This window comes from Chionomys nivalis, chromosome 4 (genome assembly GCF_950005125.1).
Source record: "Chionomys nivalis chromosome 4, mChiNiv1.1, whole genome shotgun sequence".
Lineage (NCBI taxonomy): Eukaryota > Metazoa > Chordata > Mammalia > Rodentia > Cricetidae > Chionomys > Chionomys nivalis.
Genome location: NC_080089.1, coordinates 66,094,824 through 66,109,231, shown reverse-complemented (window position 1 = coordinate 66,109,231; position 14,408 = coordinate 66,094,824). Strand labels below are relative to the sequence as shown.

The 14,408-nt window shown below is 46.5% G+C and overlaps 1 protein-coding gene across 4 annotated transcripts in view; it reads right to left on the bottom strand.

Annotated features, from left to right (window-relative positions):
• The window catches only part of Ca12 (carbonic anhydrase 12), a 53,262-nt gene that overhangs the window by 15,628 nt on the left and 23,226 nt on the right, over positions 1 to 14,408 (bottom strand). For 3 of the 4 annotated variants that reach the window (XM_057768300.1, XM_057768301.1, XM_057768302.1), the window contains exons 3-4: positions 2,159 to 2,338; positions 1,047 to 1,192 (exon numbers count right to left, since the gene is read on the bottom strand). In XM_057768300.1, the coding sequence (XP_057624283.1) occupies positions 1,047 to 1,192; positions 2,159 to 2,338 (326 nt within the window). The remainder of the gene's footprint in view (positions 1 to 1,046; positions 1,193 to 2,158; positions 2,339 to 14,408) is intronic. The other variant, XM_057768303.1, reaches the window with a different exon arrangement.

Below are 14,408 nucleotides of genomic sequence, written 5' to 3'. Positions count from 1 at the left end.
AGCACCCTGGAAATATTTTTAAATGTGTAAACTCTCCAAACCTACATCCTAGCTGCCACTTTATTCTCCCAGGGAGAAGCAGAAGCCTCAACATTGCAATTAGCTTGCAAGAAATTGCAGTTCCTGAGCTCCGGGGAAGGAAGGGTTTGCTCTGAAATCTGTGCGCCTCCAGTCCTACCATTCTATTGGGCCAGAATCACATCCCCCCCACACACTTGTAATAGACCTATAATTAGGTTGAGACGTTAAGCAGTTCAGCAGTTGTGAACAGAGGAGAGAATGGTTGTACCATTATTTAGCGTGGGGTCTGCTGGCTGACCATTTATCTCTTCCTATTTCCGTATATACAGTCAGAGCCACATCCCCAACTCAGAGCTTGGAGTGGAAGAATGCAAGACCCCTCACGATCCCAGCCCATCCCATGCCTGTGAGACAGCAAGAACATTCTGCCTCCCTTCTCTTTCCCTTTGATACTTTGGATTAGAATTTCAAGGCGACATGACACAGTGCTGTGCCCATCTCCCAAACCATTTTCAGAGAATCTCCACTCACAGCGATGTCCTGCACATCTTAGTGCCAGTCACCCCTTAATCTGTGGCAAACTATAAGAGCGGTCCTGAATAAGTGTTCTCATATTTCAAGTACAATTTATGACTAAGAAGACGAAGGAGGATGTGGGAAAGACATTTGTAAGCAGTATGATATATGAAGACTGAGAAGCATGGGGGAGCAATGAGCCTGGTATGATTAACAGCCAGACAAGTTGTGAGGTCTTCATGTGCACACAGCAGAGTATGTCTAGAAAAGGACCACATGCATCCACCAAGCCATCTGCAAGGCTGGCCTTCTCAACAGCATCCCACAGTAAAAGAAACAGGCAAACTCAGTATGCTCCAGCAAAGAAAGGGACAAAGACACCTGGCTAAATGCAGGGAGGTGAGACTTTGCTGTGCTGCCCACAAAGACTATGAAGGTAGCTCTATCCCAGTGACCACAAAGAGGGGACCAGCGCCAGGTACTCTCTACCAGACAGGCCATTCACTCACCTCGGCAGCGAAATGCTTCCCACTCACGGTGTGTTCAGAGCCACGGGGGTCGTTAGGGTTCCCCCAGTGCAGGTGCAGCTGCTCCGCCCTGTATTGGTAAGGCTGGAGGCCCTGAATATACATGTCCGAGTTCAGATTCAGTCTCACTGTGAAGAGTGGAGGAGCAGCCTTCAGAGCCCTGGCCAGCTGAACCCTGGCCAGACCAGCCCTGCTAGAAAGCAGGCAGGCAGGTAACCCCCTGCACGGGTACAAGTGGGTAGACCAGAGCAATATTGCCTGCGGGTCCAAGACCTGGCCTCCTTCCCCTAGTGCAACTCCAGTGGCCCCAGCACCTTCATGGACCCCCCTGGAAAGTATCAACCTACGCCGATGATGGTTGAATCTTTACTTATCCATGTATCAGGCTCCTGCCTGTGATAATAGAACCATCAGTGACGAACTTCCCAAGTTGGAAAATTATATTCCAATGACAATTGCTATTTCAGAAGCATTTACTATACAACAGACTGATGTGCCCCATCTCTTGTGTTCACCAAACAGACCAATGGGTCACTCTTCCAAATGACAATTCAAGGAAGTTAAACCTCTTATCCAGTCTGATGACTCATTAGTATCTGTGATGGCTAATCTTGGTTGTCAACTAAATTAATATCTGGAATCAACTATATCCTAAGCTGCTGGGCACTCTTCTGAAGATTTCCTTGGTTGGAAAGACTCACCCTAAACCTGGGCTCATGTGTGTGTGTGTGTCAAAGTCATGATTCAAGCCCAGTCTGTCTGACTCTAAACCCTGAGTGTCCACCCACTGAATTGCTGGTTTCACCCTGGCAGCTTAGTCAATGGACCAATGGGATCAGATCTATCCCTTCCCTCCCGCTTCCTCAAGAGATGAGATTCGGAAATGTGCTGCCAAGAAGCATCACTGGAGCCAGGACTTGCAGCACACAGCCCCATATACAAGGCAGTTGGCCGGGGAAGGCCCCACAGCCTCCTCCTAGCTCCTTCTCCTGAGTGCCTCCAGGGGGCCCCTCCCGGCAAGATACAAGAGTCAGACCAGGGAGTCAACAGGGCCTCAGATCTGCCTCTCAGGGTCTCTGAGATCTCCCCCTTACCAGAATGGCCATCATTGGTCAGGTTCAACAGCTTTTCAGCAGATGCATTGTAACCTTGGAACTGTAGGGGTGTGAGGCTGGCATCATACTGGAGGATGTCGCTATGCAGGTCTATCGGGGACTGTAGGAAGCCCCCACATGACGGGTACTTCTTGGACCAGTTCTTTTCCCCAGTAGCACCTAGAAGGAGAGATCCAATCTGAAGCTTAGTTTTCCACCAGGAATTTTCCATACTGTCTAGTCTCTGTTTATAAAATAACTCCTTTCTATTCCCTTGTCTTTCCATAGGCGACACACCATTCTGCATGAGGCAAGTATACGTACTGGTCCCTTGGCTTCAGATGTGGATGTAATCTGAGACTAGGGAGAGTCAGAAGAAATACTTGACCTCTTTGCTCATTGTAACGCTATGAGAGAGAAGAGTTGGCCCTAGTTTTAGAGGTAAGCTGTTCAAGACCTGGAGACACCAGCTTATAGAATCAGGCCCAGAAAACATCTCAGAACCATCTGCTGTTAAAGTCCTGTAGAGGTCGAGAGACTGGATTAGCCCAGGCCAGAAACTAGGGCCCCCACCCAACCTCCACTTTATTGCCTTGTTGACACAGTACATATCCTCCCTATATGAAGACTGGAGACATCCAGCAATTCACCCTCCGCTTGTTGAGCACCAATATATGCCACCTATTGACTCTAGGTCTTGATGTCACCAAGTTGGATACTCTAGGGACATGCAAGCAGGTATTCTTGTGGGGAAAACTTGATGAATCTGTCAAACTGTGTCAGGATGCACCATGGGTATCTGACTATCATCGCTCAAGTAGGTCTCTTAGGCTGGTAGGTTCACAGTGTGATGTTCCTGATGGGAAACCCTGGGGATACAGACTCCTGATACCCACATCTAGAGTGCAGGATGCAACCCGGAAACAATGCTTGGAAAATATTGAGTAATTATAGGCCTGGCATCACGAAGACAAGCACAGCAGGGTTTTAACGGAAAGGAAGCCTGGTGAGAATACAGTCTAATTATTGTGATAAAATTGACAGGTCCTCAGTGAAGAGAAACAGGCTCAGAGTGGAAACCATCCAGGGCTTACACTCCTTACTAAACACTGGCTAGCAGCCACTCCTCTGTGAATGAAAACAAGCATCCCATGTTCAGATAAACCAGTGGTTCTCAACCTGGGGGTTGGCGACCCCAGGGGTGGAACAACCCTTCCACAAGGGTCACCTAAGACCATCAGAAAACACAGATGCTTACATTACAATTCATAACAGTAGCAAAATTGCGGTTATGAAGTAGCAATGAAAATAATTTTGTGGTTGGAAGTCACCACGACATGAAGAATTATATTAAAGGGTCGCAGCATTAGGGAGCTTGAGAGCCAGTGAAAACTATGTTACTCCCACAGGGGAAAATCTTGAAAGAATATAGATCTGCCTTTAAAAGATTATCTTCCATGGTAATTAAAAGGATTTTCAGACTACTGGCAGACATTTTCCCTCTAATAGCTGAGACCTTGGGAGGCTATAAGGAGGAAACTGTGTAAATTGTGTCCTACATAGTCATTATTAGAAGTTAGAGCCACACTGGGTATTTGGGGGTGAGAGAAACAAGCATGTTAAACATAGAGTCAGTGTGGCCTAGGCTTCAGCAGAAAGCGAGGCGGGAACACGGAATGCCCAGGAAACACACCTGCACCACCACCTGTCCCCCTGTCTTGGTGAGTGGCCACAGCCAGGGCATGTTTCCCACCTTAGTGGAAATGGCAGGGTTGGATACCGTATTCTGGAAGGTCCCTCCTGGCTCCTGAGATCCAATATTTATAAAGATTACAGGACTAAGCAGCTTCACCCTCCGCACCAGGCAAGTTGGAACGACTCACGGAGGCTCGTTCATGCCAAGGCAGCTCTAGTGCGTGTGATAAAATGCCTGGTGGGAACCAGCTTCAAGAGCGAAGGTACAGGATGCTGGTGTCCCTGAGCAGCCTGGGGTGTAGACACCACCTCCCCAGTCCTGGCCTCTGTCCACAGGCAAGTTAGTCACTGGCACTAGTCACAGGCCCTCGTGGCATCAGGCTCTAAAGCCTTTCCCATCCCCCTGCTTCTTTTACCATCAGCAGCAGGATTTATTTTAGCAGTTTGGCCCTTCTAGAATCTATAACCTTGACATGGCCACAGGGAGAAGATGAAAGTGTTCTGTAGATGAAATACTGAGATGAAGCAATTTGTCCAAATTTAGACTTTGGCTTAACGCCAGAGTTACCTGGCTTGGATCATGAAGCTTTGGTGTCTTCTCTCCGGGTGTTTATCTGGGAGATTCTGTGCATTTGTTTCCTCCCCTCTCTCCTACATTCTCCTTGGAGGCGAGGAGTGTCTCCTTCATCCCATTTCCTACCATGCCTGGCACATGGCAGGTCCTCACACGCTTACTAATTCTCCCACCTGTTTCCTGCGTATTCTCTAAGGGTACTTGATTACCTGTTTGAAGTCCCCCGCATGCTTTTTTCCCTTTAAAAAAGAGTGGGAGCCAGTTATGGTGGAGCCTATCCAGAACCCAGTACTGCTTCCTACTCTACTCCCTCCCTCTACCCCTCCCCCTCTCCCTTCCTTCCTCTCTCGCTCTCTCTCTCTCTCTTCTTTCTTTCATGTCTGTGTCTATCTCTGTCTCTATCTCTCTGTCCCTGTCCCTGTCTCTGTCTCTGTGTGTGTACAGATGCATGCATACTCTTGGTTAGCTGGCCTGTGAGCTTCTGGGGAGATTAGATTCTCCTGCCTCTGCCCCCTATCTCAGGATAGGAATGCTGGGATTATAGATGTATGCCTCCGTATCTTGTTTTTTTGCATGGGTCCCAGCAATTGAATTTGGGATCCCAGGCTTTCACAGTCAACACATTTACCCACTGAGCCATCCTACTGATCCTCTGTAATCCTAGTACGTGTGTGTGGAGGCGAGGGGATCAAGAACTCAAGGCCAGCCTTGGCTACATAGTGAGTTTGAGGCCAGCTCGGTTACATGAGACCCTGCCTTTTAAAAACAGTTTAAAAATGAGATCATTTGTTCAGGTCCAGAATGTCTTTCCAAGTCCTCCTCTGCGAGGATTGGCTCTGGGCAGCTGCGGCCACTTGTTGGAAAGGAGACCTGCTCTCCATACTGCAAGTGCGGGATGCGGCCTGGTAAGCAGGGCTTCACAGAGTTCATAGACCCTCCACCACCACATCAGCACTCTTTCCCTTTGCACACCTGGGGACAGTGTCATACAGCCTCATGATGTCCTGACTCAGGAATCTAGAGAGGAAGACACATGACTAGGCACCCAGACAACCAATTTCAAACATGACAGTGGCAGATTCTTTGCCATTGTCCTCCAGCTTCTGTCTAGTCCAGGTGATCCCAGCCACAGTAGGCCTGGGAGGGTCACTGAAGGCTACAATTTCTCAAGTAAGTCTATCACAATCTCTCTCTCTCTCTCTCTCTCTCTCTCTCTCTCTCTCTCTCTCTCTCTCTCTCTCTCTCTCTCCTGAGACCTTGTACCTCTGATCCTCTGCCCACATCTCTCCATTGCTGGGATTACAGGCATGTACCACCACGCCTAGTTTAGGTGGTGCTATGTATCAATCATTCTACCAGCTGAGCTACCAACCCTGCTCCAGCTTTCAGACGCTTGCCAAGTGTTCTTTACCAGAGAGCCTGTGCTGGGAGCAAGTCTTACAAAGCAGCTCCTGTAAACACTTGCCTTTGCTCTGGGTTTCCTTGACACCTCTTCCATTGGTTGAACCCCCATGATTATGAAGGAGACCATGTACACCCCAAAGTGTGTTTTCCCAAGTAAAATCAAGACATTATTTCTTTCTAGTTCATGAATTTCCCTACTGGTGGCAAAAAGAAGTGGACAGATCTTTCTTTTAAAATATAAAGTTGATTAGCACATCACAGTTCAAAATGTCTCTCGTGACTTCTGACTGGGAATTGTCAGGCCCAGGGTACAGGACCCGCATTATCTGAGAACCAGATTATCTGTGTAGGGGAAATTTCAGCTGCATCCAACAGCAGAGGGAGATAAGCAAGGTGCACGCCACATCACCCAGCTGTGACAGCTTATGAGTTACAGCGGGTCCGTTTCATCTTCACCATCTGCCCGGATCACTCTGCAACAAGCCAGGTTTACTTCATCTGTACGTGTCTCAGTAGGCTTGCCTAAACCATGAGCCCTCAGAGCAAAAACTCAATACCACTGTCATCCCTGCAAAGCTAAGTTAGAATTTCATATTAACAAATTCGACCAGCATTCAGTTTTACAACTAGATCATAGTGTCTTTCTTTTTGAAAGAGGCAAAGTAGGAGTTTACTTAAGAAATGGTGCTAAGCTGGGCAGTGGTGATACACACTTGTAATCCCAGCACTCAGGAGGCAAAGGCAGGCAGATCTCTGAGTTTGAGACCAGCCTGGTCTACAGAGTGAGTTCCAGTATAGCCAGGGCTACACTGGATACACATTAGAGAAACTCTATCTCTAAAAAAAAGAAGGAGGAGGAGGAGGAGGAGGAGGAGGAGGAGGAAGAGGAAGAGGAAGAAGAAGAAGAAGAAGAAGAAGAAGAAGAAGAAGAAGAAGAAGAAGAAGAAGAAGAAGAAGAAGAAGAAGAAGGAAAAGAAAGGGAGGAAGAAAGGAGTGGAGAAAGGAAGAAAGAGAAAGGATGCTAACAGATGTGTTGGTGTTAGGGGACAGAAGGGCAGTCAGGAAAAGGCAGCATAGACACAAGGCAGAATTCTAGAGGACCTCTTATTTATTGTCTTAGCATTAGCCCCAGATACAGCATCGGTGACTTCAGAAGTTACACTGTTCATAAGGCTTCTAAGAGATGTTCTTCTTCCTTTTAGTAAATGTGGTCACTGGGTGGCTTCTAAAAGAACTGGGTATTACAGGCTCATAGGATTAAACCCATAGGTCACAAAGGACAACAGAGTCTTTACTAGATCTCAGTTACAAAGAAATCCAGGCATGTTTTCACTATAAGCAGGGTTCATGCTCCTGTCATGAGATTCTCAGAAAACTCCAGCTGGGGAAGAGGTCAGGTTAAATCCAAAGGTCATGAGCTGCAGGGAAAGAGCTTGATGCCCAAGCCTGATGACCTCAGTTCGATTCCTGGAACCCATGTAAAGATGGACGCAGAGAGCAGACTCTACAGGATTGTGTGTGTGTGTGTGTGTATCATACGGCACATGGTAATTTTTTAAATCCAAAAGTCATTTTTGCTTAGGCTTATGCATAATTTATTGCCCTTTTAATATTTTTATTGTGCATGTATATGCAGCTGGGCACATGGGTATATAAACATGTGCATGCCTCCAAGTTCATGCAGAACTAGAGATCACCTTGTGGGAGTCAGTTCTCTCCTCCCAGCGCGTGGGTCCCCAGGATCACACTCTGGGCAGTAAGTGACTTTGCCCACTGAGCCATCTCCCAAGTCTTTTGCTGTTGTTTTTAGCATTCTTTTATTATCATTATTGATATTAATATTATCTGCAGTACTGGTGATAGACTCTATGGCCACATGCCTGCCAGGAAAGCTCACTACCACTTTCTTCCAGCCCTCCCCTCTGCTGTTTGAACATTCTTATCTACAGTATCTCCATGGAAAAGAGAATTCTGTCTCTATGTGGGTCATACTCACAGAGAATTTTAGCTATGTTAAAATTCTTGGCTCTCAGCAGGAGAGGTTTCAGTCAGTCTCCAGAGTGAGGGTCCCCTTTCCCTTCTTTTGTCCTCTCAGCTTCCCCCATCTCTCGATCCAGGTTCAATTTTCCCCTCTTGAGATTTTCACCCCTCAATTTTACGAGTTGATGGTGACCTAAGATTTCAGTTTTTGAAACTTCCTCACTATTGAGCTGCTAGATCCTGCTTCTCCAGCATCTAAGGTCTAGACTTGCCTTCCCTGAAGGAGAGGACATGGGAAAGCCTCAGCTTGGAATCTGTCTCAGATGGGCCCCGAGGGAAGATGGCAATGGCCCTAGGGACGCAGACTTATACTGCAGCCTGACCCCTTGCAAAGACATTTGCTCAGGTGAAACAGCGATGCCCAACTGTGCAGATGAAAGTAATTTCAGTCTGAGTCAGTATGAAGCAAAGTTCAAACTGACAGAGAAACAGTTTTAACAGAGATCAAAGTGTGGACCTCAGGAGGAGAGAGGGCACGTAAAAAAAAGACATATGCATACAAGACATGCTGCAGCCTTCTGGAGAGACAGCTACCAGCTGACAAGTTGTTAATCATTTTCATTTTGTTTTGTTTGTAAAATTTAGTATTCAGTAAGGGCCACACGTTGCAACAGTCAACGCGCTGGGTCCAGGTCACGGTTTGATGGCACCGTGCAGTATCAGACAACACCTGGACCTCACTCCTGCCACACTCAAAATCTCAGCCAGATGAACCCTGCTGGCTCTCTGCCCTCAGCTGGTCAAGTCACAACTTTCCGTACCACCTCACCATCTCAGGCTAGACCCTTACCACGCCACCCTGCAAGAGCCCTCCACAGGCTGCCCTGTCTCTACCTTCCCAGTCCGCAGTGCCAGGCTTCCTCTCTTGCTTTGGTCAAGGATAATCCCATAATCCTGCTGTAACCAGATTGCTCTAGTGTGCTCTAAAGGCAGCCTTGCTTCTGTGGCCTGGTCGTTCCAAACGTGCTCTCCTCATCCCCCTCCCAGGAAGACAAAGCAGAAACTAGCCATTTTCCACATTTTAAAAATAGCTCAGACTGTCCCTGCTTGTCCAGCACCGCACTTTTCTTTCTCCTCTACCAAACCTTCCTTCCCTGATCTCTTCCGCCATCTGCATGGAGGTATATTCAGGCCTCCCCACTGAAGAACAGAACAAACCTTCTTGTAACCACTGTTCTAGTCTCATCCCTTTTTGACTGAATTTTTTAAATGAATTTAAGAGCCCATCTTTATCCATGGTTTGTAGTCACCAGTGTGTGTTCACAGGGAATGGCCTTCAGAGATCAGCAGAGGTCTTTGGAAAGAGCAGGAGTCTGGGGATAGCCTCAGGCAACTCAGGTGCAGAAAGAGTTGAGTCACTGCCCTTGTAGGAACCTCCAGCTGGCTGAGAAGTTCAGCCTTAACGAAGCAGACACTGGCTTTGGTAAGATTTGAACTGGGCTTTGAGAAATAGATGAGCTTCAGAAAGGCACAGATTTTCAACATAGGACATCTGGGAAGTGTGTGGGCACAGCATGTTTAGAAACTAGAAAAGCAGACCTGACAGACATCAGAAGCGGGAGAGGGTCCAGCCTGGAAGACCAGAATTCATCCTGGGTTGAAGAAGGCACTCAGTGGGGGTTTGCTGAATGCTGCAGACTGAACACAGCAGCCTGTCTGAAAATGACACCCAGACAATGAAAACCCCAATCAGAGATCCTGAGAGTCTGCAGGCTGCAAAAACGATGGATGTCTTGAAGAGGAGGATGAGCTTTGGGAAGACAGCCATCTGAATGGCTGGCCTTCTGAGAGGGACGCAGCCTGAGCAAGCCAGCCATCCTAAAAACAAGGACGTGATTTCTAACCCTGTACTCATCTCTGGTTCTTTTGTTTTTAATATACACTGTATCTTTGCTTTCTTGTCCTTTGGTTTCATTTGTTTTTTTGTTTGTTTTTTGTTTTGTTTTTTTGAGACAGGGTCTTACCATGCAACCTTGACTGGCCTAAAACTCAATACATAAATACCAAGCTTGCCTCAAACTTGGGGCAGGCCTCCAGTCTCTGACTCTCAACTGCTGGGATCAGAGGCATGCACAACCACATTCAACTCATTATGCATCTTATTTTGATTTTGATTACAGAAAAATTTCTAAGCATTAACAAAAGTAAGACACATAGTACGGGCTGGAGCTGAAGCAGGACAGGAAATGGTTTGCCTCGATCCTCAGCACTGCAGAGCTCCGGGAATAAAGAAGTTGTCTGTTATCTCAGCACTCAGAGGTAAAACTAGAGTTCAAGGCCAGCCTAGGTCACGTGAGGCCCTGTTTAAAGACAGAGAAAGAATGCAGCATAAAGACCACTTTGTACTGTCTTTTCACGACCTCAGTAGTTTGAGCTATCCCCAGGTTCCTTCATTTCCTCCCCCAACTATGGAAGAAAATCTGCCAGTGCTGGCTAGTTTTTTGGCAACTTGACACAAGCTACAGTCATTTGGGAAGAGGGAACTTCAAGAGGAAATGCCCCCACCAGATTGGCCTATGGGTAAGTCTGGAGGGCATTTTCTTGATTAATGATTGATGTGGGAAGGCCTGGCTCACTGTGGGCAGTGCCACCCATGATCTTCCTAATTTGTATAAAAAAAGCAGGCAGAGTCAGCCCTAGGAAGCAAGCCAGTCAGTGACTTTTCATGGCACCTTCAGTTCCTGCCTTTAGGTTTCTGTCTTGAGTTCTGGCTCTGACTTCCCTCAGTGATGGAGTGTGATCTGAGACTTGTAAGCTGAGAATAACCCTTTCCTCCCCAAGTGCTTTCTGGTCATGGTGTTTATCAGAGCAATAGAAACTCTGACCAAGACATGCTGATATTTATGTATCTTTAAAGATAAGGGTTCTTTAAACCATATGCTCATTTCATATGTAACACCTGTTTATAATTCATTACTATCATTAACTATCCAGTGACTTTTCAAATTTCCCTGGTCACCTCATAAAGTGATCTTAAGAGTTTGTAGCCCCGGTGCTCAGAAGACATTCGCACACACAGCATGAGATACATTACTGCTCTGGGCGAAGAATTTATGCAAGTGATTGAAGGATAATTTTATAGCCTGTTTGCAGACATGATGTCTGGGTAAAAAAAAAATATATGGGTCAAGTAATTTCTTAGGTTTATGTTCCTGATACATCCACATTATAGCACTTAACATAATAATAAAAGCATGACGCACGTAATTACCCTTAAGGCTTGTTTACAGTTTCTCACTGACAACCCTGTGTGCTCAAGATTAATAACGATTTTATGTTATTTTTAAGTATGTGTGTATACGTGTGTGTGCAGGTGTGTGCATATGAGTGCAGTGCCCATGGAGGCCAGAGGAATAAGCTGGATCCCCTGAAACTGGAGCTTCAGGCAGTTGTGAGCTACTTGTCATGGGTGCTGGGATCAAACTCAGGTCTCTGGCAAGGGCTCTCAATCACTGATCCATCTCTCCAGCCCCGCAGTTTTAAAGAAAATATATATTATTTTATTTGTGATTTGACAGGATTTTATGAAGTTGGACTGACAACAATAATAAAAAGTAAAGATATATTCATGGTCTCGTCTCTGATTTTGAGGTTGGCTTTTGGGGCTTTTTCCTAAAAATTGGTTGTTCAGTCTTGCCAACTACCCTGACTTTTGGTCACACTCTCTGAGGTCAGTGCTTTGGGTGTCTGCATGGATGCTTAAGGCCTTGTCTCTTCAGACTGGCTACAAAAACACATCAGATCCCAGCACTTGGGAGGCAGAGGCAGGCGGATCTCTGTGAGTTCGAGGCCAGCCTGGTCTACAAAGGAAGTTCCAGGACAGGCTCCAAAGCTACAGAGAAACCCTGTCTCAAAAAAAAAAAAAAAAAAAAAAAAAAAAAAAAAAAAAAAAAAAAAAAAAAAACACATCAGAACTGTTTGGCTATGATGCAAAGTTGACATTCTAGATGTTGGTGAGACTTTTTGCCAACTACCAGCGATATTTTCCATACAATGAAATTTGTAGGTTTTGGTTAGTCTCTCAAAGGCTCCCAGTTTGTTGTATTCAGGGATCTAGGGGAAGCAAATGCACGGCTAGTCCTAGCACATACATGTGCATGGGAATGACCAGCGATTGTAAAGCACCCATGAGTGCACACTTAACTATACAGGATGCAGTCACAATAAAACTGTGAGGGCTGGGGTGAGAGTTCACACGGGTGCTGTAGGATTCCTACTGCCAGTAGCCTTTAAGTTACCCGCCCACTTGGGTGTGGCCTCTTATACTATTTATGCCTTTTTAAAACACACATCAGCTCTCTTTTCCAGCTGCAGGATTCAATTGCTGTTCTCCCTTCCAGCAGAGAATTGTGTTTTGTGAGTCTACCCCTAAATAAATGACCCTCTATTATTCTCAGTTCTGAGCTGGTGTGGGATTTCTTTTAAGGGTCCTTCTTCATATAGTAAAGTACTTGTCACGCAAGCATGAGGGCATGAGTTTGATCCTCGGCACCCACGTAAAAAACAACGTGTGCATGCACTTGTAATCATAGCTGGAGAGGCGGACAGGAGGCTCTCTGGGCCACACTGGCCAACTAGTCTAGCTAAAGACTGAGAAGCCCTGGGTCCTACTGAGAAACCATGCATCAAAAATAAGGTGGTCAACTCCCAAGGAACAGCACCCGAGGTTGACCTCTGGCCTCCACACCCATGCATGTGCGCACGCGCGCACACATACACACACACACACACACACACACACACACACACACATCTGAGTAGCTATATATTGAATAAAGGAGAAAAAAATCTCTAATTAATTTCCTTCGTGGACTGCTATTTAATTTTGAAGTTATTCGTTTCTTTAAAAGGTGCCTTCAGTGTGCCAGGCATTAGACCCGGTGTTGAATATGACCGATGACGAAGCAGATCTACTTTCTGTCCTTGTTCAGTAACATTTCAGGGATCGAGGCCATCACAAATAAATGACCCCGACACCAGTCAAATGGCACAGTCTGCAGTTGGTGCTTCGGAGGAACCGAACCAGGGCCCTGATGGAGGAAAGGGGAAACCACTGCTGGGCAGTGGTGCAGGCAGACTTCCCGGAGGAGGAGCCATCCATGTCGAAGCTTAAAGAATGAGATGAAATGGCCCATGAACAAAGCTGGGGAGCAGTCTTCCAGATGAAGAGCCTGGGGCGCCTATGCCAAAGCCGATAGCTGGGGTCAGGTGCACAGGAGGCATGCACTCAGAGAGAACTGGGGTCCATTGGGCTTCTCGCCCAGGAATAAACCACTTTCTGTTGAGGCTGAGCAGGGATCATTCATCACCTACTCATTTATGAACCTCTACGTGTTAAAGAGATCTTCCTCTCAGGGGGCTGGTACCCACCTCTCTCTGGAGAGGTCATCCATCAGTCCTGATCCTGTGGCTGGAACCACAGAAAATGCAGCTAAGCCCCAGAATCCCATTCAGGAGGGAAGGAGAACAGTCCGTTTCCTCTAAAACCAACTCAGAACCACAGATTTCTAGGATATTCTTTGAATATAGAACTACATTTTAAGACATATTTAAAGTACACTTTATTCCTGCAGTTCACTGGGAAGTTATTTTTTTAAAAAATATATATGGTTTCTCACAATGAACCTAAGCACACCTGGCTGGACTTGGCCTACCCCTGGCCTGCCCTTCTCTATTAAGTGGCCAGACACAGCAGAAAGTCAAGAACCATCCAGAAGAAAGGAAGATGCCAGGACCACAGGTTAATCATTGATGGCTGAGGTCTCCTGGTTGTGTTATTTACTAATAGAGGTCAAGGAATCACACCGCATGGAAACTTTCCCTTTGTTAATGTTATAGATGAATCAGACCTCAGCTAGAACAGGGGAAAGACTAGAGGGCTAGGGCGACTCTTAGGGCACTTGAAGGGGCCGCTCCAAAGGCCACTCTGTCCCCTGGGTTTTACCTTATAGACTAATCAAAGTAGACAGAGTTCTCTAATGGTGCCTAAGTCATCCTTTGTATCCAGATTTTATCTTTATTGTATCTGTTTTAATTTGAGTCAATTTAAGAGGCAAAATCAGCTTAGACCTTGTAAAGTCTAACCTAGGTCACTCTGCCAACATTTCTGTATCTGCCGTGGTGGGAGGGAACGATGGTGCAGGTAGGGAGGATGAGGCGGGTTTGTCAATCAACTCTGCTAGCCAATGCAAACCTTCTCTTTCTCCTGCCCTTCCATACCCTCCTACCCTCCCCACCACACCCTGCCTATAATCCTCCAATATTGCTGGAATAAGGGACAAAAGGGCTCCATAATTATTCACACTCTGACGTCAAGGTTTTTGTTGGGTCCTTTTTGGAAGAAAGCCTTTTATAGCGAGGAGGGTGGGGTTTCCAAGATGTCAAAGGTAAATTATCTATTTGCTTTTGCTCCTCCTTCTCAGCCACCCTCTTGGCAGGCCCTCAGGACCTGCTGTCTTCTCTGCTTGTCACAGAGAAGCCACAGTTCCCTCCTGGACTGCTACCTGCTACTCTCTCACCTTGCCTTTTTATCCCAAT